Source organism: Narcine bancroftii, chromosome 6, assembly GCF_036971445.1.
Source record: "Narcine bancroftii isolate sNarBan1 chromosome 6, sNarBan1.hap1, whole genome shotgun sequence".
Lineage (NCBI taxonomy): Eukaryota > Metazoa > Chordata > Chondrichthyes > Torpediniformes > Narcinidae > Narcine > Narcine bancroftii.
The window spans coordinates 6,358,342-6,375,191 of NC_091474.1; the positions used below are offsets into that span (position 1 = coordinate 6,358,342).

The 16,850-nt window shown below is 42.2% G+C and overlaps 1 protein-coding gene across 15 annotated transcripts in view; it reads right to left on the reverse strand.

Annotated features, from left to right (window-relative positions):
• LOC138735642 (extracellular sulfatase Sulf-2-like) overlaps window positions 1-16,850 on the reverse strand; it is a 379,836-nt gene that overhangs the window by 64,122 nt on the left and 298,864 nt on the right. For all 15 annotated transcript variants that reach the window (XM_069883752.1, XM_069883744.1, XM_069883750.1 and 12 more), the window contains one exon: window positions 14,786-15,025. In XM_069883752.1, coding sequence (XP_069739853.1) covers window positions 14,786-15,025 — 240 coding nt within the window. The remainder of the gene's footprint in view (window positions 1-14,785; window positions 15,026-16,850) is intronic.

The following is a 16,850-nucleotide window of genomic DNA, read 5'->3' on the forward strand; positions in this document are numbered from 1 at the left end:
TGAGTTTTTTGAGGAGGTAACAGAAGAAATTGATGAGGGTAGGATGGTAGAAGTGGTCTATATGGATTTTAGTAAGGCATTTGACAAGGACCCCCATGAGAGACTCATCCAAAAAGTCATGAGGCATGGGATCAGTGGAAGCTTGGCTGCATAGATTTAAAAAAGATTGGCTTGCCAGAAGAAAGCAGAGAGTAATAGTGGAAGGAAAGTATTCTGCCTGGAGGTCGGTGACTAGTGGAGTGTTGCAGGGATCTGTTCTGGGAACCCTACTCTTTCTAATTTTTATAAATGTCCTGGATGAAATGGCGGAAGGATGGGTCAGTAAGTTTGAGGATGACACAAAAGTTGGAGGAGTTGTGGAAGGAACGGAATGTTGTCGAAGGTTACAAGAGGATATAGACGGGATGCAGAGTTGGGCGGAAAAGTGGCAGATGGAGCTCAATCTGGTTAAGTGTGAGGTGATACAGTTTGGAAGGACAAACCAGAAGGCTGAGTACAGGGTTAATGGTCAGTTACTTAGAAGTGTGGATGAACAGAGGGACCTTAGGGTTCAAGTCCATACAGCCCTCAAGGTCGCCGCACAAGGTTGATGGGATATTTAAGAAGGTCTATGGGATACTGGCTTCATTATTAGGAGGATTAAGTTCAGGAGCAGAGAGGTTATGCTGAAGATCTCTGGTAATACCACACTTAAGAGTAGAATTCAGTTCTGGTCACCTCATTATTAGGAAGGATGTGGAAGCTATGGAGAGGGTACAGAGGAGATTTACCAGAATGTTGCCTGGATTGGAAGACAAGTCTTATGGGGTAAGGTTAGCAGAGCTTGGACTTTTCTCTTTGGAGAGTATGATGAGAGGAGATGTGATAGGGATCTTCAAGATTATGAGAGGCATAGATAAAGTGGAGAGCCAGCACCTGTTCCCCAGGGCAGGATCAGCAAACACCAGAGGACACGAGTACAAAGTGAAGGGAGGGAAGTTTAGGGGAAACATCAGGGGTAAATTCTTTTCTGCAGAGAGATGTGGGTGCCTGGTTTGCCTTGCCAGGGATGGTGGTGGAGGCTGAAACACTAGGAGCATTTAAAAAAACTCTTAGACAGACACATGGATGAAGGAAAAGTGGATGGTTACAGGGCAGGGAGAGCTCAGTACTTTTTTTAAAAAAAGGAATATTGAGGGCAGAAGGGCCTGTACTGTGCTGTAGTGTTCTATGTTCTTTGACTGACCCCTTTATCTTGCCTCTTTCTCCCTTTGTCTGACATCAACCAATGTACAACTTCAGTTCGTCATGCTCCACTTCTCTCACATGGGCTCTGTCCTACCCCTACCACCCTGCTCTCTTTATGCTAACATCTCTTGTCCACACCCACAGCTTCGATGAAGGGTTTGGGCATAAAGTGAGGATCATGGTTTTTCTTCCATGATGGTGCTTGGCCCGCTGGGTGTCTTCAGCGGATTGTCCTTAGCTTCCCATTCCCTTGCCTTGCATACAGTGGACGAATCAATGGTTGAGGGCAGAGATGGGAAATATTCCAGGAGTACTGTTATTGCAGCCAATGGAATTCAGCCTCAATTTTATTTGTCTTTCATACAGTAGCCAAGTGAGAGATTATCAATCTTTCTCTTCAAATCTGAAATGTTCAATATCTGCAACCTGACGAATGCATCAACACTGCAATTTCAATTTACAAATAAAAAATAAATCAACAGACACCTGTGATTAAGGTGTCATTCTTGGCTTGGTGCTGATATTTTTCTGACCCAGAGGATGTAACATCAAATCATTTTGCAGAAGAATACGTGACCTTTTCTGACACTTTGATGCTGTACTGAAAGGCATGGATAGTTCAAGGCAAATTAAAAGAACTTTTTTTACATCATTTGATGCAGTAGCCTTGCATTTTATTTTCACACTCCTCCACAAAGCAGAATAAAACACATTTCTTGGACGGCTGCGACAGGTGAATGACCAAAATCTATTTGTAGCCACGTGAAAGTTTATCGAGATCATTCAAATTGAACAGGGCAGATTCAATGCCCAGAAACATTTATGTGGAAAGGCAGTGACTGCCAACAATTGTCATTCAATCAATGGAAAAGCATCCAATTAAGTTCCCCTTGCCATCTCAATCTATCCCAATAACAGAGGCAGATTCAAGCAAAGTTGAGTCCAATCTTTCTTTGCCAGTACTAAAAAATGGAGAGAATCAGTTTGGTAAAAGAATCCAAAATAACATTTTAAACTGTATATTCAGTATAGTAGGAATTATTTGGAAATCAAAAAAAGTAGATAAAATGAGGATTCATGTGTTTAATATTTTACATTTTAAATTTATTATTATTTTTATTTTTAAATTTAAACATACAGCCCCCCAGTAAACTGGTCAGGCACAGTTCCAGTGCTATCTACAAGTTTGCCGACGACACCAAGTTGTCGGCAGAATCACAATCAGCAAACTGGAACCCCCCCCCCCCCAGGGAAAACCCACACAGACACAGGGAGAACGTACAAACTCGTAACAGACAGTGCGGGATTCGAATCCAGGTCCCGATTGTTGGGTGCTATAACAGCGTTGTGCTAACTGCTATGCAAATTGTGTCACCCCATATTTGGATACGTTGTGAGCCCAGTTGTGTTTTGCAGGTGATTATTATTTTTAAAATGATCACATGGTAGGTATATAGAACGAGTTGCTAGATATGGTAGAGTCTGAGATAATTGTAATGCTTAAAAGACATTTTGGGAGGTGCAAAAACAGAAAGAAATTGGGGATATTCAGGCTGAATGCAGGCAAATTGGACTTCCTAAGTCATCGTGGACAAGTTGGATCTATTTACATGCTGTACGACTCTACGTTCAACATCCAAATAGCTTGACTAATATTAGAACTGTTGAAGCATCAAATCATTATAATACAATTCCTTTCAAAAAATTCAACCACGGGAAGCTAAAATCCCAAAACTTCCATTACGTAGATTTAATATTTACTAAGAGAAATACAATCTGAGTCACGGCGAAGCAGTTGGCAGCCCCAGCCCAGGAGACTCGAGCCAGAAGCACCATTTCTTGGCCGGGATGTTTCGACAAAGACCCCCAAAGTAATGTATTTAGTTAAAATTTTATTCTCTACTTTGAACGACTTTATTTTAGGTCACTAAACTTTTGTATGCACGTGAATTTCCTTTGTGCGTGGTTGCAAAATGTGTGCGCGCACACACAGGGAACAGTGGTTATGGCACCCTTATTTTTTTATATATGCTCGCTCCCACTAACATCAGAACTGGCTACATTCTTAGCCAGATGTATGTGATCCAGAGCTGAGTCGCGAGCCAGTGCCATTGTATCTGCTGTGGAGTGATTGTGATGGCAGGCAAATTGCATTAGGTCCACATCTTTATTTGGATAGGAGTTAATTCTGGCCATGATCATCCCGGTTAGTTGGTTGGCATATATTTTCAGTATCCTGCTAGGAATGCCACCAGGGTCTGATGCATTGTGAGGCTTCACCCTCATGAAGGATATTCTGATGTTGGCCTCAGAGACAGATATCACATGGTCTTCAGCTTCAGCAAGGATTCTCATTGGTATCATTGAGTTCTCTTTCTCAAAGCAAGCATAAAAGATGTTCAGTTCGTCGGGCAGTGAAACATCACAGCCATTATGGTGTTTGGCCTCACCATGTAGGATGTAATTGCCTGCAATCCCTACCAGAGCTGGTGAGTATCTGAGATGATGTCTCATACTTTCCTCAGACTTGTCTTTTTACTGCCAGAATGACCCTCCACTGGCCCTATATGGAGTTCCTGTAAAGATCTGGATCACCGTTGTTAAATGCCATTGATCTTATCCTCAGCTGGTTGAGAATCTTTTGATTTATCTCTGCATTGTGACTCACAGAGAAATATTATAGGTCACATTCATAGAAATTTCAGTAACATTTGATTAATTAATTTCAGTTTCCTGACCAAACTGAAGGCATAAGATAACTTTCCTTTGGGAGGAGATTATTTACAATGGATAATATTAAGCTTTAAACACATTTGCAGCTCCTCTATATCGGGGAGACTGGATGCAGGCTGGGAGATCACTTTGTTGACCACCTCAGCTCTATCGCTCCCAGTGACCATCCATTTCAATTCTCCATCCCATTCCCTTGCCAACATGTCTATCCATGGTCACGTGAACTACCAGAATGAGACCACCCATAAACTGGAGGAACAACACCTCATCTACTGACTGGGCGTCCTCCAAGCAGATGGCATTAATGTTGATTTCCCTGGCTTTTGCTTAAACCCTGCACCACCCCTTTCTTTCTGCATTGTCTCTCCATTCACTGTCTCTTTTTGTGCAGACGTGATCAGTTCTACCTAGTCCCTTATCACATCCAATTAACATCTTTTGTTGGTCTAGATTCCTCCCCAATTATTTGAATTCTGAGTCTTTCTGATATATCCTGTTTCTGCTTTTTATGACTTTTCCTTGAAGAAGGACTCAGGTCCAAGATGTCGACGATATATCTTTGTCTCCTATAGATGCTATGAAGACCAACTGAGCTCCTCCAGCATTTTGGTGTATTTTAACTGCAGACTCACGACAAATTGTATTAAAATTACTGTCTGGCTATGAAAGATGTAAAGTCTGGTTTCATTTTAGCAACATGTAGATTTCCATCTGGCGTGCTATTCACAGATTGACTAACATTCTTCAGAAAGTTTTATAAGGGTTATGTGAGTATATGTGTATGATGTGAGCACTGGGCAACCTTCTCCGGTAAAATGGAAATGATTAAAGCTTGGCCATTTTTCAGAATTATATATCAATGACACACTTTATGATATTCAAAACTTTAATGGGCAATGATATAATATCAACCCTATGGCAAGACTAAATCCTGTAAGATGTGAATACTTTTGCAATTCTTCTAATTTAATCATGGAGTTTCCTTATCTAATAAAGTAGACAACTCAGCAAGAAAAGTCACTGAGCAGTCAGGGAATGTTACAAAATGTTATCTTAAACTTTTTCATATTTTCCACCATCTGTTCCTTGCAGGGCCAGAGTGAAACTATCAACTGAAACTGATTTCACAGAGCAATTGACCTGCAGCCAAGGCTGATGTGTTTTTACTGCTTGAAATATGAGCAGAAATCACAACTGATGTTCGTTACTTTTTATCTCATTTTTAAAAATAAAATTAACTATATTGCTGGTTAATTAAATAAAGAATGAATAATTATAGTAAATCTTTTGTGAATACTTTATCAAACCATGCAATAATTTATACCACTTGGGATGAAACCTGCACATCTTGATATTCCTACACATCTGCAGAGGTTGAAAGTTTGAGAAATGCTGTTTGAGTAGCCTATGTGAGGAATTCTGGAGGAAGCTAGAGACAGATAAATGCCAGCTATGGCAGGGGGTGCAGGCCATTATAGCCTACAAAGTGAGGGTGAACACCATAGAGGGATGTGATACTTCATAATCCAATGAGCTGAACACCTATGCCTTCTTTGAGGAGAACCACCAAACAGTGACTACTAGAATCCCTGCAAAGGCTAAGAACCCTGTGATATCTGTCTCTGAGGACGATGTTAGCACATCATTCAAGGGGGTGAACCCTTGCAAGGCATCAGGCCCTGACGGCATACCTGGCAGGGTACTGAAAATCTGTCCCAAACAACTAGCTGGAATGTTCATTTTCAACCTCTCATTGCTGAAGTTAGAGGTTCCCACCTGCTTCAAAAGGGCATCAACCATCTCGGTGCCCAGGAAGCTTAGTGTGAGCTGCTTCAATGACCATCATCCAGTAGCACTAACTTCTACTGTGACGAAATGCTTCGAGAGGCTAGTGATGGCCAGAATTAACATATACCTAAGCAAAGATCTGGATTGCATCTGCCTATCATCATAATTGCTCCACAGCAGATTCAAAATCACTGGCTCTCCACTCGGTTCTAGAACACCTCAAAAACAGCAATTCATACATACGACTGCTCGTCATTGACTACAGCTCAGCCTTCAATACCATTATTTCCTCAGAGCTGGTCAAGAAGCTACAAACTCGAGGCCTCTGTACCCCATACTGCAAATGGATCCTTGACTTTCTCATTAGAAGCCCACCATCAGTTAGAATTGGAAGCAACATCTCCTCCTCACTGATTATCAACACAAGTGCATCCTAAAGATACATGCTTAGCTCACTGCTCTACGCATTATACACCCATGACTGGGTGGTCAGGCACAGTTTCAAAGCTATCTACAAGTTTGCCGATGACACCAAGTTGTCGGCAGAATCACAATCGGCAATGAAGAAACATACAGGAGGGAGAAAGAGCAGCTCTTTAAGTGGTGTCACAACAGAAACCTTGTGCTCAACGTTAGCAAATCCAAGGAAACGATTGTGGACTTCAGGAAGGAGTCAGGGGAACACGACCCTCTCATTGAGGGTCAAGAACTTCAAATTCTTGAGTGTCAACATCCCTGAGGATATGACCTGGAGCCTCCATGTTGATGCAATCACGAAGAAGGCCTGCCAGAGGCTACACTTTGTGAGGGCTTAAGACTCTCGAAAACTTCTACAGGTGTACCTTGGACAGCATTTTGGCTGGTTGCATCACTTTCTGGTAAGAAAGTGCCAAATCTCACGACAAAGAAAAACTCCAGAGGGATGTTAACTCGGCCTGCTACATCATAGGCACCAGACTCCACTCCATCAAAGATATCTGCATGAGGCAGCCTCTATCCTCAAAACCCCCCCCTCCTCCCCCATCACCCAGGCCATGCCCTCTTCACTCTGCTACCATCAGGGAAAAGGTACAGGAGCCTAAAGATGAACACACAGCGGCACAAGGACAGCTTCTTCCCTGCAGCCATCGGATTCCTGAATGACCAATGAACAAAAGATATGACCTTATTTTTTGAGCCCTATTATTTTTATTTTTAATATTATTATTGTAAGATGGTTTATAATATAAAAGTTTGCACCATGAATCTGCCACAAAACACCAAATTTCATGACTTGTTCAAGACAACAAATTCTGATTCTGAATTCCAACACATTTTATAGATGTTGCGGTCATTAGACAGTAATGATTAGTGGTATAATCGATATACTGTTCAATATTTGGTGAGAGAAAATATAATTTTACAATGAGGCATTCCGGCATGGTTTGTCGAATGTTAACATAAAGGGCTACATTGAGAGAGCTGGGATAAGGAATGTTTTAACTGGATTCCAATCAACTTCTTGAAGTCACACATTGAAATTCAAAACCTTAAACTGAAATCAGAATAAAAGGGAACAATGATCAATGTACAATTGAGAGCTATGAGATCATTGTGAACAGCCTTTAATAGAGGTGGGGGGGGGGGGGGGGGGAAATCAAATGGATCAAGTTTTAGGACTACTATTAAAGGTTTTTGATCCTAATGTCATCAAACACAATGTATAATACATAGGAGGTCCCAAGAAACTACCTGGCAACATAACCACACAAAGATTAGTCATGGTTATTACTCATGGTAGTCAATCTCCTGTCACGTGTGATCATTATGTCCACAAATAAAGAATGTGGATTTGATATCAGAGGAGGTTTACTAAGATTTGTTCTACAACAGTTCTAACTGTTGCTGTGTACGTGTTAGATTGTTCAATCAAACCTGTTAGAATTTCAGCTCTGAACTCTGAGTCACTCTTTAACCATACAAATCCATTTTGTGTTGATGCAGAGGCTTTTCGGTGGGATGTCGATCAAGTGGGTTGCTTTATCTTGAATGGCATTGAGCTTCTTGTAACTTGCTGGTGCAGACAATTTATTCATATTACTTGCGCCTTCTGGTGCCCAAAAGGCTGCCAAGAAATTAGTTACTCAAAACTGGATACCCTGACTTTGACCTGGTCTTGTTACCAAGGAACTGATCGAGCTGATGTGTTGAGTTTCAGGTTAATTTATTAGGGTAAGAATTAGACTTTTTGTTGGAAATAATCTTTTCCTGGCACACTGTGGGACTTCTTCCATAAGTAGCTCTGTGTGAATGAGATCTAGTCAGTTATCTTTCACCTCAGTTCATGCAACTATCTTTCAGACTCCAGGCAACTTGGTTTGTAGCAGTTGTGTCGAGCTACTCTTGGCCTCAGACACTGATGTGCTGTCGCTCCTTTTCCTGTTTCTTTCTTGTTCCACACAGAGAAGCACCAATTCATTAACTGAGAAGGATTGTAAGTGTTCATCAGGAGGAGATTTAATTGCCATGAGATATCTGGGGTCAATTTCCAGAGCTTCAAGGGCCACCCGCTTGTGTCCATATGCCACTGTCCTGCCCCCTCTGGTGTACTTGTCCGCCCAATGCTTTGATACATATTCATGAATTGGTGGAGGAGTCTGGTATGATGTAAGCTACAATTCTCTGAGTATTATTATATCTGGCCGCTGCTTTATTTGTCTTGGGACATCTTTCTGGATATAGACAATTCCCAGACATTTGTGAGGAGATTTTTGCAAGGTTGAAAGAGACCTATTTCTGCATCAGAATTTAGGCTTAGCTTGATTCCTGGTGGTCTTTCCAGTTTTAGTCCTTCTCTGTTTAAATATAATGGCCATGGTACAACTTACTGGTTTCACTGAAAATTCAATCACACGGTGTAAATTTGAACCGATGACAGATTTCTCTCCCTGAATGATATTAATGAACCACAACAACCTTGCAGCCTTCAAATTGACTGAGACTAATCGGCCTACTCCTTCCCCCGATCCCCAATTGAAATTTTATAGCTAACTAGCGGGATTTCCACTTGAGCCTCTGAATTGTTTGTCAAGGCTTCGGGATTACTAGTCTGGTAATTTAACTGTTAGGGTCAGCACAATGCCCTCATTTTAGACAACATCAAAGCCAGTAGTTAAGGATTATTGCTGACAAAGGAAGGAAGCTTCTCCAATAATTTTAATGATTGCATTAAATAAATCCAATAGATTATAAAAAAAAAACATATGAATCTTAGTTTGGATGCATCATTCAAAAGGATCTCAGCTTCTATTGCAGTGTCATGCTTGAATTAAGGCTTATCTGTAATGTTTGGTACAATAAATTGAAAATGGGAATCAAATTTTTAAATAAGGTTCACTAGTTAACTCTGTTTATTGGAAATTATTTGTTGGCAGATCCATTGTTGGAGGATGGGCCATCAGTTTTCTGCCTGGTTTTGGAGTGCCTCACAAAAGGATACATTTTAAAATATATCCAAATAGGAATGCATTGTCTGGAAATATTTTACAGTAGCAAGTTACTTGGAGTGCTGTGCGGAACCTTTTAGTTCCATTTGAGTTTGGTTGATTAAGTCATTGAAAAAAATGTCACTTCAAAGATACCTCAGACACAATCATGCTGTTCCAATAACATAAAAACCAAAAATGAAAGGTTAATACTATTCTGTCCACTGATGAGAACTTGTCCCAGTACAAGCTTGGAATATTGATGATTGCAACCAGAACAATCATTTTTTTTTCTGCTAGCAAAGAGAAAATCAACTGTCTCGGCTGGAAAATCTTTATATCCATTTTAGCTGGAATATTTAAACCTATAAATAATGAAATATAATCTTCAGTTACTTAGCAAAAGTTTGTTTTAAATTATTTTAAATCAAAGCCATACCTGAAAATTTCGCATCAAAATTTATGGATTTATTTAAAAAACTAGGGGAAAATTGAGCTCAGAAATAGTTCTGTTTTGATCCTATGAGAACTCTCAGTGATGGAAGTGGAGTCTGTAGCCCTTTTTACACTACCATTAAGTGATAATTCTGTCGTGCCCACAGAAAAAGGGACCTCAGGGTTATATGTGATGTCATGTATGTACTCTGACAGTAAATCTGAAATCTGGCTGACTGAGGATACTTCAAATAAAATTTACGACAAGTCCAAGGGTCGGGTTCAATCTTTTTATTGTAAAATAGCCATTAGATAATATTAGTGAGCTGATAGTTTGTGTTCTCAGAGGTTGCATCGACATTTCTCAGCCCACAGAAATCCAGAACTGTTAACGGAGTGGAAATCCCCGTGCATCTAATGGGAGACCCAGCTTACCCCCTCAGGAAGTGGCTGATTAAGGGGTTCACTAACCACCAAGCACTGGGTAAGTGGCAGCGATACTTTAACTTGCATTTGAGCTTGGCAGGGATGGTGGTAGAGAATGCTTTCGGACATCTCAAAGGTCACTGGAGTTGCCTGGCTAAGGAACTTAATATTTGTACCACTTATATGTCAGACATTGTTGTTGCCTGTTGTGTTGTACACAATAAACGTGGAGCCATCAAGGAGCACTTCTTGCCAGAGTGGATCCCGATCTGCCTGAGTCTGAATGAGTTGCTTATCAGGGAGCTCAAGCACAGTCACCAGGCAATTATGAAGCAATTATGTCCATTCTGTAAACTATTTAAGGCTTTGGTGAGGTCAACAAAGGTGATGTAGAGTCCTTTGTTTTGTTCTCTGCACTTTTCTTGGAGCTGTCTGAGGGCAAAGACATGTCAGTAGTTCCTCTGTTTGCGCGAAAGCCACACTGTGATTCTGGGAGAACATTCTCGGCGACACTAGGTATTATTTTATTTAGGAGAATCCGAGCGAAGATTTTGCCTGCAATGGAGAGCAGCGTGATTCCCCTGTAGTTTGAGCAGTCTGATTTCTCGCCCTTGTTTTTGTACAGGGTGATGATGATGGCATCACGAAGGTCTTGAGGCAGTTTTCCTTGGTCCCAGCAGAGCTTGAAAAACTCATGCAGTTTGGCATGCAGAGTTTTGCCGCCAGCCTTCCAGACCTCTGGGGGGATTCCATCCATACCTGCTGCTTTGCCACTTTTCAGTTGTTCAATTGCCTTATATGTCTCTTCCCGGGTGAGGACCTCATCCAGCTCGAGCCTTAAGGGCTGTTGAGGGAGCTGGAGCAGAGCAGATTCTTGGACTGAGGGGTTGGCAATGAAAAGAGATTGGAAGTATTCTGACCATCGCTTGAGGATGGAGATCTTGTTGCTGAGGAGGACTTTGCCGTCTGAGCTGCCAGCGGGCTTTGGACTTGGGGTGAGGGGCCGTACACAGCCTTTAGAGCCTCGTAAAAACCCTTGAAGTCGCCAATGTCCGCGCTGAGCTGGGTTCGTTTGGCGAGGCTAGTCCACCACTCATTTTGGATCTCCCGGAGTTTGCACTGAAGACGGCTGCATGCGTGATGGAAGGCTCGTTTCTTCTCTGGCCAGGACAGCTTTGCAAGGTGAGCCTGGTGGGCAGCTCGCTTCTTTGCCAGCAGCTCCTGGATTTCCTGGTTGTTTTCGTCGAACCAGTCCTTGTTTTTCCTGGAGGAGAAGCCCAGTACCTCTTCAGTGGATTGCAGTATGGCAGTCTTCAGCTGATCCCAGAGGGTTTCAGGGGACGAGTCCGTGAGGCGGATTGCATCGTCGAGCTTTGCTTTGAGGTTTGCCTGGAAGTTTCCTTTCACTTCGTCAGACTGCAAGTTTCCAACATTGAACCTCTTTCTGGGGGCTTTACTGTTCCTGGACTTTGGCTTGAAGTGAAGGTTGAGCTTGCAGAGAACAAGCCGGTGGTCAGTGTGGCATTCCGCGTTGGGCATGACCCTGGTGGAGCACATCTTGTTTGTCTCTTTCTCGCACCAGGACGTAGTCCAGGAGGTGCCAGTGTTTGGACACCGTGAGTAGGAAAGGGCTTTGCCAAATACTAGAGTGCCTCAGATGCCCCCCACAGTTCCTCAACATGGTTATCCAACTGCATGAAAACCAACAAGGTTGGGTCAGATACAGCAATGAGCTCTCTGAACGCTTTTCCATTAACAATGGCGTGAAGCAAGGCTGCGTTCTCGCACCAACCCTCTTTTCAATCTTCTTCAGCATGATGCTGAAACAAGCCATGAAAGACCTCAACAATGAAGACGCTGTTTACATCTGGTACCGCACGGATGGCAGTCTCTTCAATCTGAGGCGTCTGCAAGCTCACACCAAGACACAAGAGCAACTTGTCGATGAACTACTCTTTGCAGACAATGCCCCTTTAGTTGCCCATTCAGAGCCAGCTCTTCAGCGCTTGATGTCCTGTTTTGCGGAAACTGCCAAAATGTTTGGCCTGGAAGTCATCCTGAAGAAAACTGAGGTCCTCCATCAGCCAGCTCCCCACCATGACTACCAGCAGCCCCCCCACATCTCCATCGGGCACACTGAACTCAAAACGGTCAACCAGTTTACCTATCTCAGCTGCACCATTTCATCGGATGCAAGGATCGACAACGAGATAGACAACAGACTCGCCAAGGCAAATAGCGCCTTTGGAAGACTACACAAAAGAGACTGGAAAAACAACCAACTGAAAAACCTCACAAAGATTAGCGTATACAGAGCTGTTGTCATACCCACACTCCTGTTCAGCTCCGAATCATGGGTCCTCTACCAGCATCACCTACGGCTCCTAGAACGCTTCCACCAGCGTTGTCTCCACTCCATCCTCAACATTCATTGGAGCGCTCACACCCCTAACGTCGAAGTACTCGAGATGGCAGAGGTCGACAGCATCGAGTCCACACTGCTGAAGATCCAACTGCGCTGGGTAGATCACGTCTCCAGAATGGAGGACCATCGCCTTCCCAAGATCGTGTTCTATGGCGAGCTCTTCACTGGCCACCGAGACAGAGGTGCACCAAAGAAGAGGTACAAGGACTGCTTAAAGAAATCTCTTAGTGCCTGCCCCATTGACCACAGCCAGTGAGCTGATCTCGCCTCCAACCGTGCATCTTGGCGCCTCACAGTTTGGCGGGCAGCAACCTCCTTTGAAGAAGACCGCAGAGCACACCTCACTGACAAAAAACAAAGGAGGAAAAACCCAACACCCAACCCCAACCAACCAATTTTCCCCTGCAACCGCTGAAACCGTGTCTGCCTGTCCCGCATCGGACTTGTCAGTCACCAACGAGCCTGCAGCTGACGTGGACATTACCCCTCCATAAATCTTCATCCGCGAAGCCAAGCCAAAGAAACTATTTAAGCAAACCAATAATAAATTTTAGTACATGTGTATTGCACATGTTAGAGAATTTGTACTGAACAGGAAGCTGTAAATAACAATAAAAAGGGTGAGTTCAATGACGTATAAACTATTTACAGCTGTGCAAATAAAACATGTGCAAAAGTAGTAATAAAAGACACAACACAGTGTGGACAAAGTGAAATCACTCCAGGAGCTGGAGGAAGGAGGAGAAGGAAGGTGGTTCAAGTGGCTCATGTCTCATCCATGTGGTGGATGTTGTCCTTCTGCTGTGAATAATCTTGCCTCTGGGGTGCAGGAGTTTGGTGCTGTGGAATGGGAGCAGGGTGCTGTGGTACAGGAGCTGCGTTGGTGCCATCAAGTCCCGCATAGGTGAGGCCTGATTCGCGGTCTACCTCTCTAAACATGCTGCCAAACCCATTCATTTGATCCACCCGCTCCAGTCTATCGGCCTCCCCTGCTGCAATCTCCACCTCCTGCACCTCTCTCCTCATCTGCTCTTCATGGGACCTCTGCATTTCCAATTGAAGGCGCTCCCTCTCCACATCTTCACAGTCCATTGCCAGTAACGAGTCCTTCATTTCCTTTGTCACCACCTGGGCTTACATTGCTTTCAGGCTTTTCTGCTGTGGCAGGCATCCTAGAGAACAATAGAACACAAGCAAAATTAGCAAGACGTCTCTTTATGGGCAAACACCCTCACTAAAAAATGTTAATCACAAGAAAAAAGGGTTTTTACCTGGTCATTCGCTTTGATTGCTGGTGTCTATGTCCATGCTGCTACTGGGGGTGGGGTTGCAGCTGGAACGGTCTCAGGGGAAGCTGGATCCTCCATGGTTGTTAACCTGATGGTATTTTTTTTTTGCAAGCTCTTCAATTTGCTTGTTAACTGTGCCTTGTCCCAAGCAAAGCCAGGGTCTCTTAGTTATTGGGCCATCCTTTCTAATATCAGACTATGTTTTACGTCCCAGTTAAATGACGCCTTACTTCGCCCTCTGCTCGGAGGGTAATGAGCTCGCGGATCTCTTTGTCTCTCCAATTTGTAGACATCGTAACCGTTAGCTGCTGACCGCTACACTTTCTGGTTTCAAAATTTTAAATTTCCTGCACATATAACAAGTTATCAAAACATCACATTCTCCCGTCCTGGTCCCAGGCTGCCAGATCACCCCTTTTACACAGGCGTCACTCCCTGTGCTGCCGGCTTAAAGATGGGACTGAATGACCCCCCCCCCCCCCCATTCCATGTTCGTACCTTTTATACAGAAGGTATGGTGGAGTATTCCCAGATCGAAGTAGCTATGTAAAAGGGGCTTGAGTTTTGTATGCACAGTAAACTGGTGAGAGTGTTAGCAAGTATAGAGTTAAAGCATGTAGAGCAGATAAACAGACTTCTCTTGTATGTTGTATAATTTATCACTTTTTCCAGGTCTGAAGATCCCATCAAACAACTGCCAATAACTTCTTGACACACAACGTCACCCCTTAAAGCCTCTGTAATAATTTAGTCTCAAATGCATTGTTACTTAGAAGTGTCAATATGCACCACTGCCCCCCCCCTCCCCCCCCTAACTGTCCACCACTACTTAGACTGAAATGTTATCACATTAATCCTTTGTCATCATTGCTTGAATAAAACATATTTTTTCTCATTAACATCCATTTCCCCCCCCCCCCCATAGATTTCCATTTCTCTTTTAATATTTAGCATGAACATACAGTAGTTACAGATTGCAATTTTATCCAATAACTTACCTGTCCTGTAACCAGTGCTGTTCAGGTACACAGCAAATGTACGCTGTTCATGTGTAGCCTGCCAGGAGGACGATGAGCAGTTCTCATTGTTTGTGTAGGTGTTGTGATTATGGACATATTTGCCCGTCAGCATAGAAGATCTTGAAGGGCAACACATGGGAGTTGTCACAAAAGCATTGGTAAAATGGGCTCCTCCTTGTTCCATGATCTGCCTTGTCTTGTTCATCACTTCCAAAGATCCTAAAATTATTCAAATCAATAGTGTCATTGCTCAGAATTAATTACTTAATAAAGTGTTGCAGACCTGAAACATTAGGGTCCTTCTCTTTCACATATACTATTGAGGTGTTGTGGATATGCGCTGTTAGTTTTCCCAGCATGCTCTGTTTACATATCAAGTTTATTTTGTTCATGATAAACTCCTGGAAACGGCTGTTTTAACTTTGGCTCAGGGGAAAAAAAATCTTTCTAAAAGTTGGAATGAAAATCAGGATGGTTATATGCATCTTGGAGCATCAATGGCAATGCAATTGCTCACAGTCAGAAAAATCCAATTTACTTACCTTCAGTCCGTAATCTTGCACTTCAATGGGATTTGCCTTTATTATATTTGGAATTATGAATCAGCCATGCCTACAACTCTAGATCTAACTTTACATTCTTTCAGAACGTTTGGGTATTAGTACCAAAAGCAGAATCAGCTTTTGTCTCTATCGATTGTAAGGCAATTAGCCCTCATGATTCATTCTTAATCATCTATCCATTCCTCAAAAGTTCAGTTAAAAAAAATCATTAGCTTCGCAATGACAGTCATTAATTGCAGAAGTGCAGCACTTATTTTTAAGGTGCCAAAGCTCACCAAAAACAGTGACAAGGAGGTGCATGGATCCACCCCATGAAGTGCCCGGAGGGGCCCCATGGTGGCGGAACAGTGCTCCTGTGAGCTCTAGCAGCCTTGCTTAATTGTACCTGATTTGGGACTCCTATGCAATCACCGGGAATCAAGAAAGTGGATTAGCTCCAACAAATTCTGAGCTTCTGCATGTCATTGGGAGATTTGTGTGAAAGCAGTTTTTGGATTCTTTTCTGCAACTGTTAAGACAATTCATTTGAGTATGGAATTGAAACTCAAAAAATTGCACGTGCTGGAAATTTGAAACAGAAAACATAAGAAAGGCAGCCTCTGTGGAACGGAAGGGAAACAACGCTAGTATTTCGGTTGGAGACCCTGAATCTTTAACCTGAAATGGACATTTTGTTTTGATTTCTACAAATGGTTAAAAGGGAAGGAATTCTAGTTGTCAAAGGAATGTTCAACTTTCTTAATGAGTTATTTCATGTTTTATATATTTAATGATATGCACACATTATCCAACTTGCACTTAAGTAATAGATATTACAATTTATGTTGCATATTATTACAGGTCTATGCCAGTTACTGAAAAGAGAACTGTACTTGGGGGAAAAATAATCTTTCCAACAGAAAATAATTTAATATTGAGTCCAAGGTAAAAATCAAACTGACCAATAAGTAATAAAAAGATTGCCAAAGTAACATCATATTCTAATTGATCAAGGAAAGCAAAAAAACTGGCGCACAGCTCGAAAAAGCTTGAAAAGTTAAATACAGCTGTACTTTAGCAAATAAATGGTACATTGATTCTTATAGGTTGTAATGACTTTGCAAGATGTAACTACTTAAAGGAAGAGTTGTATAGCAATATATATTACACCTAAACAAATGAAATATTCATAACAGACAATTTTGTAAAGTTAAAGACCCAGCTAAACAAAGTAAAACTTTTATACATTTGCTTTTTTAAAACATTATAATGCTTCATATTTACTGAATTGGTTTGCATATAAAATTAATTTTTGTAAAGAATCAGAAATCTATTGGTCAGAAGGGGAGGATTCAGCCCATTCAGACAGTTTCTCCAGTTTGATTCCTCTTTCTCGCTCTTGCTCTGCAGCCTTGAAGCTGGCAATTCATCATCTGTTCAGTCTAGTTCTTTTAAAAAAATGTGGTGCAGGTTTCCACTTCTATTTCGGCAGCAGTTGAGGA